Genomic DNA, 24,279 nt, shown 5'->3' on the forward strand with positions numbered 1-24,279 from the left:
ACAAGATAACATATGGTATTCTTCTTCCTTTCCTTACATCCTGAGAAAGGAGAAAACAAAAATTTAAATAGAGTTGTGATAGAGATGACATGAGTGACAAAAAACTCTAGAACAGGAACACAGAAAAGGGTTCTTGAAGAGTCTATACTGAGATCTCAAAGATAGCAACCAAGGGCACCTGGGTGACTCAATTGGTTGAGCATCTGACTCTTGACTTTAGCTCAGGTCATGATCCCAGGGTGGTTGGATCAAGCCCCACATCAGGCTCCTCACTGAATGCGGAGCCTGCTTAAAATTCTCTCTCTCTCCCCCTCTGCCCCTCTCCCCAGCTCTCTCTCTCTCTCAAATTAAAATTTAATTAATTAAAAATAAATAAAATAAAATTTTAAAAGATAGGAACCAGCCATGCAGAAATCATAGATAAAACCATCAATGATCAGAATCATGTCTGCACCGCTGCAAAGGAAAATGACCAAGCAATGGAGTTTTTACTTTCGTGATGATTTACCAATTAACATTTTTATCAACACACATCTTTGTGTGGGTAACTAATTACTTTGCTAAATGGGTAACTAATTACTCTGAATAGGTTTATTTCTCAAATCTTCTCTCCCGAAATTCCTCTCATTTAAGCTAACTCTTAGCCATACTCAATTCTTCTTTTCTAGTCATAAACAATCATTCTGCTGGGTAAGTGAATCTGAGGCCTAGGTGTTTGACAGGCACACAAACTATAATACTAAAAGTACTCTTTTTACCCTGCACATGCAAAGAGAGACAGAGAGAGACAGAGAACACACACACGTGCATGCAAGGGTGGGACAGAGATAAGGAGAGAGAGAATCCCATGCAGGCTCAATCTCATGAACTGTGAGATCATGAGCTGAGCCAAAATCAGATGCTTAGGCAACCGAGCCACCCAGACGCTCCTAAAATTAACTTTTTTTCTGCAAAACCAAAAAGGAATGAATTTTATTTTGGAGTTAACTGCTAAAGTGAACTACTACTGAGCCATATTTTCAATCTCAAGTCTCACATAGCCTGTAAGACTCCAAGATAGCAAAGACCATCTCAGTATTTTTTATTACTATACACAGTCATCACCTAGCATGATACCTGGTATATGGTGAAGATTCAAATATTTACTACACAAAAGAGCTGAATGGATACAGAATGAAGTTCAATAAACAAGCTGCTTTTGTCCAACAATATACTACATGAAAACAATATATCTGGATAGGAAATCTTGATTTATCATCACAGCTCTGAATCTAGCTCCCTGAGAAAATTGATGATATATATGAATTTAGGTGTCGTTTTTACCATCAATTTGGATGTTATCTGAAATCTTTTTGAACTTTGCAAAAATTTACAGAAAAACTTAAAACTGAGTTTGGCAAAGGTTCTTTAAGGTAGAGGTTATTGACCTTCACTGAATAACAAAAATCACCCGGTGTGATTTGCCAGTATTTTTAAAATACTATAAAAATTTTTTATACCCCAAATATAACTTAAGATTCTTATTTAACCAGTGTGCAGTAGGACTGTGGCATCAGTATTTTTTTAAAGCTCTCCAGGTAGGTCTACATCAAGGACTGAAAGATACCTGCTCTAAAGCTGATTCATCCATCTTATCTACCCACCCATTTATCTATTTTTCAATATAAAAGCCTAATTACAAGAAAAGTTCTTTCTTAGGAAAATCTTTTAGAAAAATTTCACTTATATAGTTCTATTCAAGTGACTTCTATTATAAACTATCCTGTTCTTTAACAAAAATGCCTCATATTTTCAACACACTCACTTAAACCATAATGATCCTAAAAAACAATCTACAAATACCCAACTATACACAAAACTTCAATTGAGGATAAAAAATATTAAGGTGGAACATACATGACATCCACTCTCAGCCATGACAGAATAACTGATACCAGACTGGCCTGCCACCAGGGCCTATAAACTATAATGGTAGAAAAGTAATATGTGAAACTATAGTTACATATATATATATATATATATATATATATATATATATATATGTAAATAAGAAAGAAATATGTGCGGCAACTATATTCAGTCACAGGACTACAGGCAATCCTTTAGAGAGCCCCACCACCATCCCGGGCATTGAAAACTTCAGGATAACTGGCACAGAGAACTGGAGACCAAACAGAGCCCAGAAGTCTGAGCTGAGGAGGCAAGAGGCAGAAGTCAGAATTTGGGACTACTGAGCAGCTGGAATTCGTGAACAGGACACTGGAATGGAGGAAGCCATACAGGGTGAGGTTGGGGAGTAGGGGGGAAAAAAGACACAAAATAAATGAATTCCTCACAAGTCCCTGTCAATATCTGGGCTGTACATGCACAACATGAGATTATGCAAGGCTTAACAGGAGACCTTACTAGCTCCCAGTAAAAGCAAGCTCCTGACAACCCAATTTTGTTCACTCTCCATACGCTAAGCCATTTATTTATTTTTTATGTTTATTTATTTTGAGAGACAGAGTGAAAAAAGGGGGGAGGGGGAATCGGCAGGGGAGGGGCAAAAAGAGGGAATCCCAAGCAGGCTCTGCACTGTCAGCACAGAGCCCTTCGTGAGATCATGACCCAAGCCAAAATCGAGAGTCAGATACTTAACCAGCTGAGCTACCCAGGCGCCCCTAAGCCATTTAGCTTCATCCTGATCACAGGGCTTTTCCCAACCTGCATCTGACCCTTCACTTCTTTTCCTGTCTCCAGACCAAAATCTTGTTCTCTCATTTTTCTGCAATGACTTCCTTCACTTCCCCTAGTTAGGTCCTGGGTTATGTTCTCTGTAATTAACCTACACCTCCCGCTTCCCTCACCCTGGGACTAATGCTCTTTCCATCACACCGGAAGTGATGCACTGTAGTTGGTGATGTACTGGGGTGGGACTAGGGTTTGACAAAGGAGACCCAGAGTGCAGAACATAAGGGGGCTCTGACTTTCAGATGGAGCAAGTGCCAGTGTAGGGTGAGCCATGAAAAGGAGCCCCTCCTTATGCACTGGCTCTAAGCACCTTCCTTGCTTCACCCCAGTCCAAGCGCTGGTGATTAAGAGAGCAGTTGCTAAGAAACTGACTGTGGAACAGAGAAACTAGAGCCAAGCAGTTCTAAGAGACAGAATTCCACCTAAGCTAGTGGGGGAAAAGACTTTGTCTACCTCCCCAGGCAATCTACCTGAGAAACCAGAAAGGCCATATCTTAAAAGAAAAAACTGCATTTGGAATAAATTCTATCCTAGGCCTATCCTGTCCCAACAAAGCCTAAAACCCTCACAAGATCTTCCAAGAAATAGAATTTAGAAGTTGAGTCCAACCAAGTTAGAGAGGCTTGGGAAATACCTTGGGCTTTCCTTAGATCATCCCTTAAAAAACAGAAAACCAAGCTTATACAAGATATCAAGGTGATGAACCCGTAATTTAACTCCCTGATAGAACAATAATCAACAGTCTACAAAGGAAAATAAAAGAACCCAAAGTTTCTATAATGGAACATCCACAACTTCCGAACTTCAATTTAAAAAAATCACTAGGCATTCAAAGAAACAGTAAAATATAACTCAAAATAAAGAAAAATGTACTCAATAGAAACTGACACCAAAATGGTGTAGATGTTATATTTAGCAAAGACTTTAAGTAGGTTATATTTATTCAAAATCTAGGGGTGCCTGGGTGGTTCAGTCAGTTAAGCATCCGACTCTTGATTTTGGTTCAGGTCATGATTTTATAGCTCATGAAATCAAGCCCTGCGCTGGGCTCTGCACTGACAGCACGGAGCCTGGTTGGGATTCTCTCTCTCTCTCGCCCTCTCAAAATAAACAAATAAACTTAAAAAAACAAAACAAAACACAATTTATATGAAAACATCTTTTAGTGAGTGAACTAACAGAAAATCTGAGTGGAGAAAATAAACTATAAAAAGAGAAATGGAAATTCTAGAAAAGTGCAGTAACTGAAACAATTCACTGCATGGGCTTAGCAGCAAACAGAGATGGCTAAAGGACTAGTGAAAATGAATACAAACGAAAAATTATAAGTCTAAAAAAGAATAGATTAAAGGAAAATGATCAAAGCCTCAGGGACCCATTGAGAAAAACAAATACCCTAACATACTAGAGTTATAGATTGAGAGTTCTAGAAGATTTCAATAATGGGGAGGGGGTGGGGCGGGGGCTTAAGGAAATAATGGCCAACATCCCAAATTTGATGAAAACCATAAACTTATAGACAAAGAATGTCAGTGAACCACACGCAGAATAAATAGAATGAAATATGTATCTTAGAACATAATGGTCAAATGGGGGAAAACCAAACAAAAAGAGAAAATCTTGAAAGTAGCCAGAGATGCACCAGACAACAAGGTGTTCAGGGAAGAACAATATGAATAGTATCATTAAAAACAAAGGAGGCCAGAATACAAATAATGACTGCTTTAGAATCTTTAAAGGAAAAAAAAGTGTCAATCCAGAATTCTGTAACTAGTATAAACATCCACCTAAACTGAAGATTTTCTAATGAACATAAGCTGAGAATATTCACTGCAGCAGACCTACAAAACAATAAATATCCTGAAGGATATTCGTCAGGAAAGGAAAATGATAAAAGATGGTAATTCATATAAACAGGAAGTTATAAAGAAAAATAGAAATGATAATAAATGGAAAAATATAAAATCTATAATTTTATTTTCCCTTCTCATAATTTCCTTAAAAGACAGCTATTTATTTATTTATTTATTTATTTATTTATTTTTTAATTTTTTTTTTCAACGTTTATTTATTTTTGGGACAGAGAGAGACAGAGCATGAACGGGGAAGGGGCAGAGAGAGAGGGAGACACAGAATCGGAAACAGGCTCCAGGCTCTGAGCCATCAGCCCAGAGCCTGACGCGGGGCTCGAACTCACGGACCGCGAGATCGTGACCTGGCTGAAGTCGGACGCTTAACCGACTGCACCACCCAGGCGCCCCAACAGCTATTTTTTTAAAAAGGCATCGTAAGGTAAGATTTATAAAGTATGTATGATTAAATGATATGGCATTAGTACAAAGGATGAGGGTCTGATAAACTGAATTATCCTTTTGTAAGGTTACTGTATTCGTAAAGTAGGAAATTATGATAAGGAGGCTGTAAGTTAAAGTTGTGTATCATGAGCCCTAGAGCAATCATTAAAAATAATAGAGTTAGAGCTTAAAAAGCTGAAAGTGGGGCGCCTGGGTGGCTCAGTTGGTTAAGCACCTGATTTTGGCTCTAGTCATGATCTCACGGTTTGTGAGTTTGAACCTCATATCAGGCTCTGTGCTGACAGTGTGGAGCCTGCTTGGGATTGATTGTCATTGTCTCTCTCTCTCTCTCTCTCTCTCTCTCTCTGCCCCTCCCCCACTCACACAAGTGCTCTCTCTCAAAATAAACTTTAAAAAAAAAAAAAACAAAAAAAACCTGAAGGTGGATATAAAATGAAATACCAGAAACAGTTTATTAAGTTGAAACACAGCAGGGAAAAAAAAAAAAAAAAAACCACACAGAGAAAAGAAAAATGAAAAACAAAACTAAATGGTAAACTTAACCCTATCAATAATTACATTAAATGTCATGGGATTAAACACTCCAAATAAAGGAACAGGGGCCTCTACAGGGCACCTGGCTGGCTCAGTTGGAAAAACAAGCAACTCTTGATCTCAGGGTCATGAGTTCGAGCCCCACGTTGGGTGCAGAAATTACATGCATACATACATACATACATACATACATACTTTTTAAAAAGAGTGAGGGCCTCCAATTAAGATACAGAACAAGTACCCTTCAATTATTTAATTAAAAATTGATTTCTATGAAAATAAAAAGAACTGACATCCTATATTCAGGCAGGCCTATTATACCTTTTTTTTTCCTATATCTAAATTAATAAGTATTTGCTGATAGATGAAATGTCTAAATGTGTGTCAAATACTGTTCTAGGCTCTTGGGATGCAATAAATAAAACAAAGACACTTATCCTCAGGAGCTTACATTCTAATGGGAAGTACACAAAAAATAAGTTGTAAATTACAGAACAAGTTTAGAAGGTGATAAGTACAACATAGGAAGGAAGGAAGGGAGGGAGGGAGGGAGGGAGGGAGGGAGGGAGGGAGGGAAAGAAAGAAAGAAAGAAAGAAAGAAAGAAAGAAAGAAAGAAAGAAAGAAAGAAAGAAAGAAAGAAAACCAAAACAGGATAAGAAGGATTAGGAGTAAAGGGGAAAACTGCAATTTTAAATACATTTATCAGAGTAGATCTCGTTGGCAAAACTACCTTGCAACAGACTTCATGGATGTATGGAAGTGAGCCATGCAAACAAGTGGACCCAGAGCCCCAGACAGAGAAAACAGGCAGGAAGCGGCATCTCTGCCATGTTTTAGAAACAAGAAAGTACAGAGTGAGGGGGAAACGTAGTAGTGGATGAAATATTAACGTACAGACCACTGTAAGGAATCTGACTTTTACTCTGAAGTGGAGAGCCACTGCAGGTTTTGAGCAGGGAGCGAATCAGACATGAGACTGTTCTAGTAGTTAAGAATAAACTGAAGGAGGGCAGTGTCAGAAGTATGGAGATGACTGAGGAGACTGCTGCAGTAATCCAGGCAAGAAATGATGATGGCTGAGACCAGCCTAGTAGCAATGGAACTAATAGCAATGAGGTAATAAGAAATTGTGAGATTCAGGGATGTATTTTGAAGGGGGAGCCAAAAAGATGTTCTGGTAAGTTTGAGTTTGGGTAGGAGAAAATAGCGGAATCAAAGATCGTGCCAAGATTTCTGGCTTATGCAATGGAAAAACTGCAACCGCCACAAACTGAGATAGGGCAAGGCTGCCAGTGAAAAAGAACTGGAGTAAGTGATCAGTTCTATTTTGGATATATTATATTTGAGAAAGCCGACACTCAAGAAGACATGTTACAGTTTAGAGAATAGATAAATCTGAAAGTTCAGGAGAGAGTACTGAGCTAGAAATAGAAATATGGACATCGCCAGCATATGGATGGTATTTAAAACCATAAATCTGTAGCTGTAGATAATGAAGTAATGCCTGGCACAACCAACATTAAGAGATGAAGAAAAATGAGCAAATGAAACTGAGAAGCAATCAGTGTGGTACGAGGAAAACTAAAAGAATGTGGTCTCTTGGTGGCCAAGTAAGTAATATGTATTGAGGGAATGATCAACCATGTCAAATGTTGCTGATCTGTCAAGTATTAAGGTGACAACCAAGTGGTGACCTCTAGATTTAGTAATTCAATGGTTATTGGCGACCTTGAAAAGAACAATGTTGATAAAATGCTGACAGAGAGAACAGGACAGGAGACATTAGGAGACCATGATGATAAGCAATCCTTTCAAAATATTTTGCTGCAATGAGGAACAGGGATAGCTGCCAGCAGGGAAAATGGGTTGATGAGAAGGTTTTAACATTTTCTTTCATTTTTAAGGATGGAAGAAAAAAAATAGCAGAATATTAAAATACTGGTGGGAAAACTGCTAAAATGAAAAACTGACACCGGCAGAGAAAGTCAAACCGCTGAGGCAATTTCCTCAACTGCTTGAGATGAGATGGAATCTAAGGCATAAGGAGAGAAACTGGCTTCATAGAAGAAGAGACTTCAACTAAGATAACAGACAGATGTAGAAATGTGGGTGCAAGTGCTTGGTGACAAGTAGATATGGTAGAGGAAGACTGCGTAAGTTCTTTGTAGTGCTTCAGTTTTCTCAATGAGGTAAGAAGCAGTGCCAGTGTCTGCGAATGAGGATGGAGGATGAAATGTCGGACATTTAAGACAGGAAACACTGCTAATGCACAGTAGGACTGCCAGGTAACATTGAGAGTCTACTTGAGATAAATAGTCATGAATTGAGAATAGGACCGGTGGTATCATGTGTTTTTTCTCTCATGATGGTCAGCTGCATAAGCAAAGCATGACAGAAGGGAAGCTGGGTTTAATCAAGATTGTGGTTTTGCCAAGAGAGTTATACCAAGTGGGATATAGGAGTCAAGGCTAAATGCAAGAGAGTAAGAATGATTAGCCTGAAATTAAACTGGAAGAGGGTTGAGAACATAATGGAATGAGGTAAAGTGAAAGAGTAGAGTAGTGGCATCAATGGACTAAAATAAGTTACTGAGTGGCAAATAACTGTGGAAGTCTGATACTAAGCAGAATGAGCTGGGAATGACAGAAGATGTAGTCAGAGAGAGGAATGCTTCAACTTGAATACAACTATTGGAAATGCCAAGGTCTAGTGTACAATCACGGATGTGAGTGGTAATGTAAAGGACACAAACTTTAGAAAGGAGTTCAAAGAACAAAGACTAGGGTGTCTGAACGATCAAATCTTTGTATATTAAAACTGCTAAGAATTAAGACAAGAGTAGTATCTGTATGGGAATGCAAGCTGGTGCAGCCACTCTGGAAAACAGTATGGAGGTTCCTCAAAAAACTAAAAATAGAACTACCCTACAACCCAGTAATTGCACTACTAGGCATTTATCCACAGGATACGGGTGTGCTGTTTCGAAGGGACACATGCACCCCCATGTTTATAGCAGCACTATCAACAATAGCCAAAGTATGGAAAGAGCCCAGGTGTCTATCGATGGATGAATGGATAAAGAAGATGTGGTGTGTGTATATATATGCAATGGAGTATTACTTGGCAATCGAAAAGAATGGAATCTTGCCATTTGCAACTATGTGGATGGAACTGGAGGGTTTTCTGCTAAGTGAAATTAGTCAGAGAAAGACAAAAATCATATGACTTCACTCATATGAGGACTTTAAGAGACAAAACAGATGAACCTAAGGAAAGGGAAACAAAAATAATATCAAACAGGGAGGGGAACAAAACACAAGAGATTTATAAATATGGAGAACAAACTGAGGGTTACTGGAGGGATTGTGGGAGGGGGATGGGCTAAATGGGTAAGGGACACTAAGGAATCTACTCCTGAAATCATTCTATCTTTGCCCCGGTTCAATCTCTCCTCACTACAGTGAGATCATTTTAAAACAATAATCAGTCAAATCACTCCACTGCTCAAAACTTGAGTGTCTTACTCAGACTAAAAGCCAGCATTCTTCCAATGGCCTACAAAGAACTCAATAAGTTGGCGCTTTCTGCCTCTCTGACCTCACGTGATACCAATCTCCCCCTTGTTCATTCTATTCAGACCATGCAGCTCCTCAAAGAAGTCAAGTATGCTGCTATCTCTGGCCTCTGGCAGTTGCTTTCCCTCTATCTGAAACATGCTCCCCTCAAGGAGGAAGTTAAGATGGCAGAGAAGTAAGGAGACCGGGATTTTCCTCGTCCCTCAAACACAGCTGTATTGAGGTCAGATCACTTGGAACACCCAGGAAATGGATCTGTGAAGTGGCAGAAGGATCTCCACAGTTGGAGGGAGACAGCTTGATGGGATCGAGGTGTGTGTATGTGAATTAGAGGAAATAAAATGGCACTGACACGGAGAGAAGGGAACCTTTCTGTGGAGAGACAAAAGGGACAGAAAGAGAGAGGGGTTGTGAAAGTGCAGCATCAAGTTAGCACAACAGGAAAACTTCTCTGGACTACCGGCTGGGGAACAAGAAATACAGAGAGTGACAGTTTCTTTTTTGCAAACAGCCCTAGGAGCTGAAACTCAGGATGTTTGGAAGTGCACTTTTTCCGGAGCAAAGCCAGGAGCCTTGGTGTGCTCCTGGGGAGGAGGGAGCCAGCCCCAGAGTGTACAGCGTGGTGTAGTCATCTCAGGGGCAGGCTGGGAGAGAACAGTCTCTCTCCCCAAGTACTTTGGGAAGAGGGTTTATTGCCTCCCCAAGGACAAAAGACCCTGCAGGTGCAAGCTAAAGGCCTTTTATGAGCAGGGTGGAGAGGCCCTACTCTGGAACAGGGGAAGTGAGCCACACAGAGCTGGGTCCTTTAAGACTTCGGGTTTTGAATCCTAGCCCAGTGCCTAGAAGTCTCAGGAGAACTGCAGAGCAGGGCAAGCCAACGGCCAGTATTCTGTGGGTTGTACTAACAGCGTGGATTGAGATACCTGGTCCGGTGAGGACAGACTCGGTGTCACCATTTTTCCCCCCAACGCCAACAGGGTAGGAGTTCAGAGAACAGCACAGCGGCCCCCAGTGGAGGTAACCAAACCCCACCCTCCGTGCCTAGCAACCTACTGGAGGGAGACTGACACTGAGCAAACCAGATGCCCTCCCCTCCAGACCAGCATGGCCACTGGTCCCAGGCATCAACAGACAACTGTTTTGTTTTGTTTTTCTTCTTTCATTATTTTCCTTTTTCTTTCTACCCTCTTCTTTTTTTCTTTTAGAATCAGGCTCATAGATCTCATTTATTTTTGGTCAATTCTTATTAATCTTTTTTGTTTGTTTGATCTGGCATTTTTATTCTGTTTTTTCTCCACCTTTTCTCTGTCTGCTTTAATGTCCCTTCCCTTTCTCTGGATTTAGCCTTATAGTTTTTTGATTCTCTGTTTGGTCTTCTTTTCTCCCCTTTCATTTTTCTCTTTTTATGGGATCAGGCTCTCGCCGCCCCTTCTCCTCCCCCCCCCCCCCCAGGGTTATAACTTCAGCTAACACATCAAAGCACACCTCCACTACTACAAGCAAGGAGGAGCTCTGTACATGACTGACCAGTGGGACAGAGCAGCCAAGACACAACAACAGTGCATGCAACATACACCAAAAACACCTCCTGAAGTGCCAGGCCCTGGACAGTGTATGACCCCTTTTAAATACATTTCCCACAGGTGCAGGACACATAGCAAGCTTTTACAACACAAAAAAAGACAGAAACAGCCTAAATGACAAACCGGGAGGAATTCTTTCCAAAAGGAAGTTCAAGACGAAATCACAGCCAAGATATCTCAAAACAGATATAAACAATATATCTGAACAAGAATTTAGAATGACGGTCATAAGACTAATAGCTGGGCTTGAATAAAAGCACAGAAGACACCAGAGAAACTCTTGCCGACAAGATCAAAGACCTAAGAACGACTCACAATGAATTTTAAAATGCTGTAACAGCTACAAAGTAAACTAGACACAGTGACAGTGGGGATGGGAGAAGCAGGGGAGAGAACAGATAAAACAGAAGATAAAATTATGGAAAATAATGAAGCTGAAACACACTCCCCTGACTTGTCAAGTTTAAGCAGGGGTGCTCCCATTCCTTCTTCAGTCTCCACTCAAAGCCCACCTCAACATGGAAGTCTTTTGAAACCACCCTATTTAAAATAAAAACCTACACATCCACATGTTCACGTACACTGTCCCAATTTCCCAGCTTTATAGAGAAAAATACTCTATAACGATCAGCATCTGATATATTTACTGTTTGACCCTATGAAAAATTAGGTCCTCGTTGACAGTGACTACATAGTTTTGTCACTGAAATACACCATGCCTAGCACTCAGCAGGCATGCATTTACTGAATTAATGAATGACTATATAAATATTGTCCAATGATAAGCCAAGGAATGTAATCAGAATAATTTCGTTTTTTATAGAACTTTTTTTGGGAGAGGGGGAAATTAAAGAATGCCCTCTGTTCTGCTTTGCTTAACTTTCAATTTACTAATCCCTAATAAATCTCATGTTCCACCAGATATGTCAAAAACTTGTCAATATTATTTTTCAAATGACCTAACAATATCAAGTATATTAGAGTGGTTCCATTTTTTTCCTGGAGATATCCTCAGTCTTTATGCTTCAGTTAATCTAGCTACTATACAGTTGTCATTCTGGCACCCACAATTCAACATTAACTTTCTTGGTTTACTAACATTTTTGTGGATCACATTCTCTAATAGTTCTCCAGGAAAAGGTGCATGGGAAGCAGTTTCTGAATCCTTGCATGCTGACCCACCTTAATAATTTTAGCTATAGAAAGGGCACCTGACTGGCTCAGTCGGTGGAGCATGCAACTCTTGATCTTGGGGTTTGAGTTTGAGCCCCATGTTGGGTATACAGATTATTTAAAAATAAAAAAATATTTTCTTTTTTTTAATGTTTATTTATTCTTGAGAGAGAGGCAGAGAGAGACAGAGCGTGAGTGGGGGAGGGACAGAGAGAGAGAGGGAGACATGGAAGCTGAAGCAGGCTCCAGGCTCTGAACTGTCAGCACAGAGCCCAACGTGGGGCTCAAACTCAAAGTCCATAAGATCATGACTTGAGCCGAAGTTGGGCACTTAACCGACTAAGCCACCCAGGCACCCCTAAAAAAATCTTAAAAAAAAAAAAAAATTTAGCTATAGAAATCAAAGTTGAAAATCTTTCCCTCTCTACTCCCAACTTTTAAAATCACTGTTCCAGCATCTTCTATCTCCTGGTATTACTGTATTTAAAGATCCTATTTAGGGGTGCCTGGGTGGCTCGGTCGGTTAAGCGTCCGACTTCGGCTCAGGTCATGATCTCACGGTCCGTGAGTTCGAGCCCTGCGTCAGACTGTGTGCTGACAGCTCAGAGCCTGGAGCCTGTTTCAGATTCTGTGTCTCCCTCTCTCTGACCCTCCCCTGTTCATGCTCTGTCTCTCTCTGTCTCAAAAATAAATAAACGTTAAAAAAAAAAATTTTTTTTTTTTTTAAATAAAGATCCTATTTAGATTTCCATTTCATTACATGTTGCCTACTTTGGAAACTTTGCTGATCTTCACTTTAATCCATAACATACTGCCATTTTATAATGATATATACTTTTTCGTGGGTCTTTTTTTTTAATCAAAATACTGGGCACTAAATGGGTCATTTCAGACTGGCAATGCTAGGTTCTTAGGCGAACTTCTTGAATTACTTATTTGATCACTTCTTTTTCTGTAATTCATATTGGTTGGCTGTTGGGTATCTTGTCATTTTCTTTCTTTTTTTAAAAATGTTTATTTTTGAGAGAGAGACAGAGAGCAAGTGGGGGAGGGACAGAGAGAGGGTGGGAGACAGAGAATCCCAAGCACTGACAGTGCAGAGCCTGACGTGGGGCTAGAACTCACAAACGATCAGATCATGACCTCAGCAGAAGTCAAGAGTCAGAGGCTTAACCGACTGAGCCACCCAGGTGCCCCTTGTCATTTTCTTATCTGTTTTTTATTTTCTCTTTTTGCTCTATTTTCTAGGAGACAAACTAGAATTTATCTACCAAACCTATTAATTTTTGTTTCGGCTATCATACTTCCAGGAACTATTTCTTCTTTTAATGAATTCTTTTACAAAGATTCTATCCTTGTTTTGTGACCAATAGCTTGTCATATCTCTCAGGATGTCATAACTTTGATTTTATATTTCCTTTTATTCCTATATTATCTTATGCTTTTCATGACCTTTTTTTCAGTGTCTTGGTCTCTTTCATGTAGGTAGCTGTGTCAATCAGAAATGTGTACACCTGTAGTGACTAATAAAGACTCGTGTAACAAGACCAAATGTAGCTGATGATGTTACTTAAATAACATCAAAGCTAGAATCTCTCAGATGATGTTAGCTTTACCTTCATGAGCATATAATGGTGCCACAGTTCCAGGCATCACATCCTAATTCAAGGAAGGAAAAAGCTGGAAAAGGGCTGATACCAGCAACATTTGTCCCTTTTAAAAATTACAAACTAAGCAGAATTCCATTTGTATTTTATGGGCATAAACTGTGGACCAGAGCTAACCAAATGCCAGGAAAGCTGAGAAAGGAAATATTTAGCTTTTCCAGTCTCTATATTTGAAGCCAGACAAAAGAGGGAAGAGTTATCACCACAGCCCACAATGTACGGCATATGGCACATGAGGGTGGCTCTCTTCAAATGCTAGATGATCCTTTCATCTGTTCACATTCAAATATACAGTAAAACCTTTTAGTTTGTGAGCATAATTCATTCAGGCAACATGCTTGTAATCCAAAGCACTTGTATATCAAAGCAAATTTCAAGAACCACTGGGTCAGTTGTGATCTTGTACTCGGCATCACCTACTACTTGTATTGCAAGACATCGCTCGTTTATCAAGTCAAAATTTATTAGAAATGTTTGCTCGTCTGGCAGAACATTTGCGGAACAAAATTACTCACAATCCAAAGTTTTACTGTACTTAAAAACTACTTAGAGTCTGTGTGAGAGCAGAACTTATGAACTGGTGGGCTTCATCTTTTTAATTAGAAATGAACCCCAAATGTCAACATTTGAAGACCTCTTTTGATCATTTTCTCCAGAGAGTGAAAAGGCCTCTAATTCCCGGGGGGGCGCAGAAAACATATAAAGGGGGAAAGTTGAACAAAAAAATGTCACTTCTGGCAATCTGGAATCAAGTCTGGGGAAGTGAAGGTCCCACAGTATAATGCAGATTTACACTTACCTTCCCTGATGTCAGTCATAAACCTCATCCCCACTCGTCATCCAGACCTAATATCCCCAAGACAATAAGCCCAACTTTTGTGATACCTATTGCCTCTAAATTCTGATCCTTAACAGATTTCTGGGAATTAAATCACATGGCTTTCTTTGTATATCTCCTTTGCACACCCTTGGGTTGTAGTTCATTCAACTCTACTAAGTCAATTATCAGATCCACCAAATATTCAATCCATTTCCCAGTTTTTGAAAAATTCACTGAAATATCCACTGGTGTCTCTTCTCTCATTCTTGATTTTTTTTTAAGTGTATACTTATTTTATTCATTTATCATGAGCAGAATTATAAGAAGGAGATGGGATAACAACATGATATAGCTAGAAACCATGTAATGTTCTGAGGTACAAAATTTCATAAAGTTCTATAGCTTTATCTGAGATCAAGAGTCTCTGAGCTGAGATCAAGAGTCAGACACCCAGGCGCCCATTTTCCTTTTTGAGAACAACTTCCAAGGCCATAAAGTATAAAGAAAACCAAAGACCTCTATAAAATGTTCTTAAAAAGAGAGAAAAAAGAAAATGTACAGGTCACAATATTAGTAATAATAGCTAAACTGATACTGAGTACTTATTGTGCTAAGCACTTTATAGGTACAATTCTCACTCAATCCTTATAAGCCAGCTTATAAAGTTGGTACTATATTATCTCCATTTAAAAGATACACAGACACATCAGAGTTCATCCTCTTTATCCCTATAATATGTAGCAATTATCTTTAAAAGGAGGTGGGGAGGGGCGCCTGGGTGGCTCAGTCGGTTGGGCGGCCGACTTTGGCTCAGGTCATGATCTCGCAGTCCGTGAGTTCTAGCCCCGCGTCGGGCTCTGTGCTGACAGCTCAGAGCCTGGAGCCTGCTTCATATTCTGTGTCTCCCTCTCTCTGACCCTCCCCTGTTCATGCTCTGTCCCTCCCTGTCTCAAAAATAAATAAACGTTAAAAGGAGGTGGGGGAGCCCCAAAACTATAATTATACACGTGTAAGTCAATGATTATGGAATGAGACTAATTTTTTTGATAAACTAAAGATTCAACGTAAGAATCTAAGAAAAGTAAAACAAAATTAAGCTAAGGAAAGAATGAAGATATAAGAGAACTGTGAGAATCAGAGCACTTTTTTAAAAGTTTATTTATTTTGTGTGTGTGTGTGTGTGTGTGTGTGTGTGTGTGTGAGAGAGAGAGAGAGAGAGAGAGAGAGAAAGAGAAAGAGAGAGACACGGGGGTGGGGGGGAGGGAGAGAGAGGGAAAGGGAGAGGGAAAGGGAGAGAGAGAGAGAGAGACAGAGAGAGAGAGAGAGAGTGTGAGAGTCCCAAGAAGGCTCTGTGCTGTCAGCAGGGCATGGGGCTTGATCTCACGAACCGAAGAGATCATGACCTGAGCTGAAATCAAGAGTCTGCTCAACCGACTGAGCCACCCAGGCACGCCCCTAGAATGCTTTTAAAGAGCAGAATAAGTGACTTCAAGAACTGATCACTCAAATGACCAATAAAACAATCAAACCTAGGGGCTCCTGGGTGGCTCAGTCGGTTGAGCTTCCGACTTCGGCTCAGGTCATGATCTCACAGTATATGAGTTCGAGCCCCACATCAGGCTCTGTGCTGACAGCTCAGAGCCTGGAGCCTGCTTCGGATTCTGTGTCTCCTCTCTCTCTGACCCTCTCCTGTTCATGCTGTCTCTCTCTGTCTCAAAAATAAATAAACATTAAAAAAAATTTTTTTTAAACAATCAAACCTATAGCCAGGCTTATAAGGAAAAAGGAAATAAATTCAGCTATACAACATTACTAACAAGAGATATAACCTTATTTTTGTAAAATCTTAATGCTGTTTAATTCTAAGTGAATATGTTTTTAAAATTTCTACTAAGCAGATGATTTTCTAAGAAAATATAAATTATCACAATCACATGCATAACTGACTCAAGAAGAGGTGGGTAACCAAGTGACTTGATCATATTTTAAAAACTTACTGAGCATACAGGAAAGTGAGCCCCTTGAAGAACTAGTCCTAAAAGGCCTTAATGTCCAGGCAGGGAAAAGGAGTGAGAAAGATGAAACAACAAGTGTTGGTGAAGAAAACACATCAAAAGTGAACTGGTTTTAAGGTTAAATATTTCTGACAGATAAGGAAGATGCATTACAATTCAAGAAATAGCATTTGTAAAGGCAGATTTAGTTTAAAACGGGATACACTAGTATAAGAGCACAAATGGGAATTAACAAACTGTAAAAATGAGTTCACCCTTATCAAAAAGGGGTCTGGCTTTTGTTTCAACTACCAGGAGTACTGAAATGTACTACCTGATAAAACTTTACCTGGTGCCTTAGGCTATACGCTAAAGATATGATTTACAGGGGGCTTCAGGTCACATGGTGTCAGCTCAACCTCAGGAGGGGCTAGAGACAGGTCAGTCACATCAACAGTGAACCATATTCGACATGACAGAGCTCCAATAAAAATTCTAGGCACCCAGGGTCAGATGAGCCTCCTTATTGGGCAATATTCCATGCATACTGTCATACATCATTGCTGAGAAGAGTTAGTTATGTCCAAGATTCCACTCAGAGAAAATTGGAAGCTCCACATTCGGAACACTCCTAGACTCTGACTCTGCACCATTCATCTTTCCCTTGAATGATTTTAATCTGTATCCTTTCATTACAATAAATGTAACCATCAGTATAACAACTTTCAGTGAGTTCTAGCAAATTATCTAACAATTCCAGTAAATTACTGAATTTGATGGTAGACTCAGGAAATCCTGAACTTGCAATGGGTGTCAGAAGGGTGGCTGGGGGGCTCCTCAAATTCTGCATTTGATGTCAAAAGTGAGGGAGCACTTATGGATTGTTCTCTAACTTCACAGTTGGTATCAGAAATGGGATTCACTAAAATGATCCTGACTCACTGAAACATGTGGTTTGGGAAAAGGAAGGATGACAGGACAGGGGTTTATGAGCCTTTGATTCCTAGATGACTACCTAGTAACTCATGGTATGGAATTGCAGCTGAAGTTACTAGAGGTAAGTTACCGATGGAATTTAGAAAGGCAGACCCAACTCCCTAGGAGTTGACTCACTGGATAAATAAGAAAATGCAAACTAATAAGCAAGCTAATTATACAATCCCTTGGTTACTGATTTTGTAGTAACTAAAATGAAAGTGTATTAGGACAGATCCTGATACTGGGCAAAGCTTAGGTTTCAGTCAAGTCTGAACTATGGTCACTAGTAGCCTCAGGGCCACTCCAAAGGGAAAAAGTATGCTGGGAAAACAGAGAGAGAATACCTCTATGACTTCTGATCAAAGAATGTAGTCCAGGGGCGCCTGGGTGGCTCAGTCAGTTAAGCAACTGACTTCAGCTCAGGTCATGATCTCACGGTTCGTGGGTTCGAGCCCCACATCGGGCTCTGTGCTGACAGCTCGGAGCCTGGATCCTGCTTCAGATTCTGTGTCTCCCTCTCTCTCGGCCCCTCCCCCACTTGTGCTCTGTCTCTCTCTCTCAAAAATAAATAAAATGTAAAAAAAAATTAAAAAAAAAAAATGTAGTCCAGGTTGAGAAAAAGAAAAAACCAAGAAACTAATGAAACTAGAGATTATAATACAAAGGAATGCCTCATTTTGTAGACTGACACTTCCTGAAGCTACTAAAATATTGTGAGAGTGATCACCTAGAGGAAGCATCATTGGTTTTGAATGGTGCAGAATAGAAGAGCAACGTCTGAATTGATGCAGGACCGGCAACTCCCTACCACAATCACAGTGAACAACCACAGATGGCTATACATAATTCAGACACACAGGAGGTCATTCCCAAGGGCACGGTTAGCCCAGTGGACTAGATAAATGACCCCATAATGTTTGCTGACCCTGAAATGGAGGACTGTCCTTCTACTATAAATGTCAAGTGGAATTCCCCAGAAGAAGTGGCCGATATGCTGCTTATGCAAGCCATGCTGGGTTGGCATTATGAAACCAGGATATTCACCTACTGGGCATGCCTCTCACTGAGGTCATAGTAAATACTGTGATTAAGGGGGGACTCTTACATGGGCACCCTGTGTAACTTTACTGCTGCAAAATCTAGCAATGATCTGAAAAGCCTTAATGGATTTACGGTCTCAGATTCCCATTATGCATCTTACAGATGGTAAGAAAATTAGAGATTCATTAAAAAAAAAAAAAAAAAAAAAAAAAAAAACAGAGAAAGACAAAGGGGAGAGTCAAGGGATTTAACACAGTAGGATGGAAATCTTCAGATGGCTATTTAAAAATGGGATGAATAAAGCAGACATTGATAGAGCTGAAACAAAGATCTTAATTTAGCATGACTAGAGGTTGGATAGACCAATGAGAGCTGTTGCTCCTCAATATTAAAAAGCCCTACAGAACTCTGCTGTATTTACCCCAGTTTTGAGAAAATTTAAAAGCCAGAGGACAAAGTGGACAATGAAAACCCTGACCTGGAATTGCCAAAGGCAAGCAAATGTCCTATTAACTAATCAAATTGAAGACCTAAGGAGAGGCCAGGCTCTTCTGGCTCAGCCCCTAACTAGAGAACCACAACAATTTGCATTTGTGTGGACAGAGGCAGGGGATGGATAAGAGACATTTCTGGGACTCCTTAATATGAGAGCCCAATGCGCTCTAGTTCTAAAACCTGTCAAAGTTCTAATGGGGACCTACAGTTAGACTGGGTCGAGTGGCAATAGTTAACAGAATTAAGGTAAAAAAAAATTGGATGAAAATTGGAATATCTGAACAGACTGTGAAGTGGTTACATCTCTTTTACATGAATGTATTATTGGGATGGATAATGTGTCTGACTGGTATTATAAAAGAGAAGGCATATAAATTTATCACCTTAAGACCAGGCTTGACTAGGCATACTAAAATGGGAACCACTGAAACTGTCTGAGCCCACAGAAATTTGAGACAGTATATGATACCTGGTGGACAAAGAGATTACCACTCTAATGACAAATTATAAGCTAGAACGCTGGTACCAATGAATTCCCTGAAAAACAATGTGTAGGTAGCCTGTGACAAAAGTGGATGGCTCATCAAGACTAACAGTAGACTATTAAAGCTTGAATAAGGTAGTGCCCCCATAACATCAGCAGTCCCTGGTATGACTTAAATACTAGAAAAAGAAACATATAGCAGACTGTAAAAGAGTGCTACTCAGTGACTGATCCTGCAAATGTTTTTTTTCTCTGCTTCAATCTAAAAAAAAAAAAGCACCAAGAGCAATTTTCCTTCACATGAAAGCACCCCGATTTACATTTACTATATTGCCACAAGGTGATTTCAATTCACCAGCTTACTGGTATGATAGAGTTAGAAGGGATACACTATCTTGATGATACCATGACAATATAACAAACTAAAGATAAAGGTAGGGCTGACCTAATGCAATAAGGACACACATGACCAAAAGAAGCTGTTGATAAATCCAACAGGTCCAAGGACCTGCCCCAACTGGTGAAATTCTTAAGAATAACCTAAGCAGGTGCCACTATTTACATTCCATAGAAGAAGAAAAGTAGTTTTTGCCACCTAGCCCTAGAACTAAACAAGAAACCTAACATTTGGTTGCCATATTTGAATTCTGAAGGACACATATTCCACACCCTGTAATGGTTAGTAGCACCAATAAATACAACTAACCAGAAACGGCTGTATTTGAATGGGATCCTGAACAAAGGCAGGCCACGTCTGAACTACAAAAAACAGTCTCTCTCCCAATGTTCTTGGGTCCCTATGATCCAGTTAGACATGATTTGGGGACTGTCAGCGACACATACTTATGTAGAATAGAGCTTATGGCAAAGGCCTGGGAGTGCCACTCAGCAGCAACCATTGGGATTTTGGACCAGAAAATTTCTGGATACCATGGTAAAATGTATGCCATTTGATAGAAAATTACTAGCTTACTGTTGGACATTAACAGAGACTGACTCTATGATTGAAGGACATAAAATAACCCTGCAACCTGAAATACCCATAATGTCTTGGGTGACGGAAGAACACTCCAGTTAAGGAAGGCAGTGCCCAGAAGAGTTCTGTATAAAATAGAAATGGTTTGTACAGAAACATGCGACCAGCAGGATGCAAAGAGGTATTTATTGATTATGAGCAAGCCTCTTTTCCCCTAAGTATGACTTTGAAACCACGCAAGGAGTTGCTAAATCCCAGAATCACATGGGTGGTGCCCTATAACAGCTCTCTAATAACCAAAAAAGAGCTGCTCAGTTGTCAACTACACTTCAAAACTAAATAATAGGTTTAAATTTAAAAGAGAGGGAGAGAGCATGCAAACTGTGTGGTTTCTGGATAGCAGTTCCAAGGTAAGCAGACAGCATCTTGTTTAGAAGGCTATCACTCTAAGGGCGTCTGGGTGGCTCAGTCAGTTGGGCTTCTGACTTCAGTTCAGGTCATGATCTCGCGGTTTGTGAGTTCGAGCCCCGCATCAGGCTCTGTGCTGACAGCTCGGAGCCTGGAGCCTGCTTCAGATTCTGTGTCTCCCTCTCTCTCTGCCCCTCCCCTGCTCATGCTCTGTCTCTCTCTGTCTCAAAAATAAATAAAACAATTAAAAAAAATTTTTTTTTAAAAAGGAGGCTACAACTCTAATTGAAGATGGTAATGACAAATCATATCAATGAGCTGAACTGCACGCTCTTTTCCCTTTAGAGTTCTTACTGCAATCTGCAGTTGATGTCAAAAGTAAAGGTAGTCTTGCGGGCTACCTAACTTTGTACAGGTAGGTCTCCTAACTTTGTACAGATGATGAAAAGACTCTAGAATGACTCAATACTGTAAGCTATATTGAACACTTGAAACTTTAGTTATGGGGGGCCACTAAAGGGTGTTTTTAAAAAGGGGGTGAGAGTGCTATAAGAGAGTGCCTGGGAGGGGGGGGTTGGGTGCCTGGGTGACTCAGTCAGTTGAGCATCCGACTTCAGCTCAGGTCATGATCTCACAGTTTGTGGCTAACAGCTCGGGGCCTAAAGCCTGCCTCGGATTCTACGTGTCTCTCTCTCTCTCTCTCTCTCTCTGTGCTTCCCCCACTCGTGCTGTGCCTCTATCTCCTTCAAAAATAAATAAACATCAAACATTTAAAAAAAAAGGGGGGGGGGGTGAATGGCTCAGTTGGTAATGACTCTTGATCTTGGGGTTGTGAGTTCGAGCCCCACGTTGGGTATAGAGATTACATAAAAATAAAATCTTTTAAAAAAAAAATTAAAAAATAAAATGGGTTGAAGGGTAGGGAGGGACTCTATTTTAGCAAAATAATCCTGGCAGCAATGTGGACACAGTGAATTTGACAAGGTAAAACTCAGAGCTGAGAGACCAACTCTACGTGTGTTGCAGTAACAGGAACCTAGGGTCTTAAGTCCAATGACAAGGGTTCTGTAATAGCCTATCCTGGAAAACATACAGAGTGTGAACTAAAGAAAAGGGAGCAAACATTCAAGAGATAATTAGCACTTGAAAATAAGTGGCAAAGGAAAATGATGAGGGAAAAAGAAGGACCAGCCAGGGTTAAACTCTGAAGAAGAGACCACTGAAGCTATTCTTTCTTGTGAAAATGGATGCCATCTTCCTTCTCTTTTTTCTTCTCACCAACAATTTGAAAAGCCCTAAGTAACCCAAGAGCTCAAAGATCTGACTGCAGCTGTGAGAATGGTAATCTAATGTCTTACTGAGATTATTACAAAACAAACAATGGTAAAATTTGGCCCTGAGGTGAAGGCATCCACAAGATTAGCCACTCCAAGTGAAGCATTAGCCAACCTACAGGTAAGATGAAATTTGGGGACAAATTAAGGATATAAAGATTTAAAGAAGCAATTCTACACAAATGTCCTGTATAACAATGAATTATGCCTTAAAAAAGAACAAAGATCATTATTTTTTACCTGTGGTCAAGTGTGAGAGATTCCATATACTGTGACTATATTCTATATACCATATGGAAGAAAATGAGCATATGGACTGAAAACAGATCCAACTGCCTGTGTTCAAACCCAGGCTCTATCCCCTATGGCGACACCCTGTACAGATTACTGAAGCTTTCTGTAAGCGGGCTCCCTCACCTTTAAAACAGTTGCCATGCCAGTACCAACACTTCATGGGTAGTTGGTATGAGTTACACAAACAAACATGCAGCATTTTGAAAAGTGCCTCACACAAACTACAGATGCAGTAATTGTTAGCTATTAAGATTAATATATTCCCTCTGTAAGAGGATTCTAATGAATTCCAATGAACCCAAGGAATTAAAAGCACTAAGATATCCTACAGTTAAGAAACACATTTCAATGTGGTTAATCCAACTTAAGCTACCCTTTTTTGGCAGGAGATTCATAAAACCTATTTCTATCAAATTAGCAGAAGTGTTATAAGAAGAACACTTTAGAAAAGGCTGGACTAGGGCACCTGGGTAGCTCAGCTGGTTAAATGTCTGACTTTAGCTCAGGTCATGATCTCATGGTCTGTGAGTTAGAGCCCCACATTGGGCTCGCGCTGACAGTGTAGGGTCTGCTTGGGTTTCTCTCTCTCCCTCTCTCTCTGTTCCTCCTCAACTCATACTCTCTCTCTCTCTCTCTCTCTCTCTCTCAAAATCAGTAAAGTTAAAAAAAAGGGGGGGAGGGAAGAAAGAAAGAAAATGCTGGACTATGGTAATCAAGACCATCTTTTAAATGGTAATACAATTTAATAGAAACTGGGAGGGGCGCCTGGGTGGCGCAGTCGGTTAAGCGTCCGACTTCAGCCAGGTCATGATCTCGCGGTCCGTGAGTTCGAGCCCCGCGTCGGGCTCTGGGCTGATGGCTCAGAGCCTGGAGCCTGTTTCCGATTCTGTGTCTCCCTCTCTCTCTGCCCCTCCCCCGTTCATGCTCTGTCTCTCTCTGTCTCAAAAATAAATAAACGTTGAAAAAAAAAAAATTAAAAAAAAAAAAGAAACTGGGAAATTTGCTGGAGGACTGTTATACTCCTGGCTAGAATTTCAGTACATTTCTAGAATAGTTCAAATCTAATAGACTGGTTGTAAGTGAATACTATTGAATTCTGAGGGTATAACAGGGTTGAAATAGAAAATTATGTATTAAAGAATTAGTAACTATGCTTACTTAGATACTTAAGCAATTTGCAGAAAACTAAGGGATTTATATCTAACATGAAATCAGTATAATTATCCTTTGATGTTAAAATGTGTATCAGCTGGCCATACCCACAGGAAGATTACCTTTTAAGATTACAGCCCAGAGCCTAAAAACCACAGTCTACTTGAAGAAAGCTGATCTGAACCAGAGGCAAAGCAAATAAAAGAAATAATGCAATTCCTTTCTTGCAAACCCAAATGTCATGATACATTTTTAACAGATATTCATAAGGTAATTAGATATGAATGTGGAAACCATTAAATAATTAATCAAACACATATCTGCTTTAAGAAATTGTATGAAATTGAGAATATAATGCTGACAAAATTATGAAATAAATATTTAAGAGTAATAATTTCATAAAACATTTTTATAGTTATTTCTTGTTAAACAATGATGACTTCTGTACCTATGTTCTTTGTGTTCCAATAGCTGACAGTCTCTACATGTCAATCTATCACATGTTTCACAGAAAAGTTTCAACTGTTCTTGTTTATGTACAGGGCAGAAAACAGGGCGCTGACCAGATGCTCCAACAGACTCTGTAGTAAAATAAAACATATATTTTTAAACTAAACAAAAATTGTATCTCACGTTCTAAATTCTTATTAATATTTATGTCCAAAGCATATAAAGAATAAGTAGAAATGCTGAGGTAAAAGAGGAAGATTAATGGTAGATCA

At 39.8% G+C, this 24,279-nt stretch overlaps 1 protein-coding gene across 4 annotated transcripts in view; it reads right to left on the reverse strand.

Annotated features, from left to right (window-relative positions):
- TRIM33 (tripartite motif containing 33) overlaps positions 1–24,279 on the reverse strand; it is a 132,490-nt gene that overhangs the window by 47,611 nt on the left and 60,600 nt on the right. For all 4 annotated transcript variants that reach the window (XR_006712649.1, XM_045478727.1, XM_045478726.1 and 1 more), the window contains exon 4: positions 24,006–24,138. Coding sequence is in view for 3 of the 4 variants with exons in the window: in XM_045478727.1 (XP_045334683.1) it covers positions 24,006–24,138 (133 nt within the window). In the remaining variant the exon portion in view is untranslated. The remainder of the gene's footprint in view (positions 1–24,005; positions 24,139–24,279) is intronic.

The sequence above is a fragment of the Leopardus geoffroyi genome, chromosome C1, assembly GCF_018350155.1.
Source record: "Leopardus geoffroyi isolate Oge1 chromosome C1, O.geoffroyi_Oge1_pat1.0, whole genome shotgun sequence".
Taxonomy (NCBI): domain Eukaryota; kingdom Metazoa; phylum Chordata; class Mammalia; order Carnivora; family Felidae; genus Leopardus; species Leopardus geoffroyi.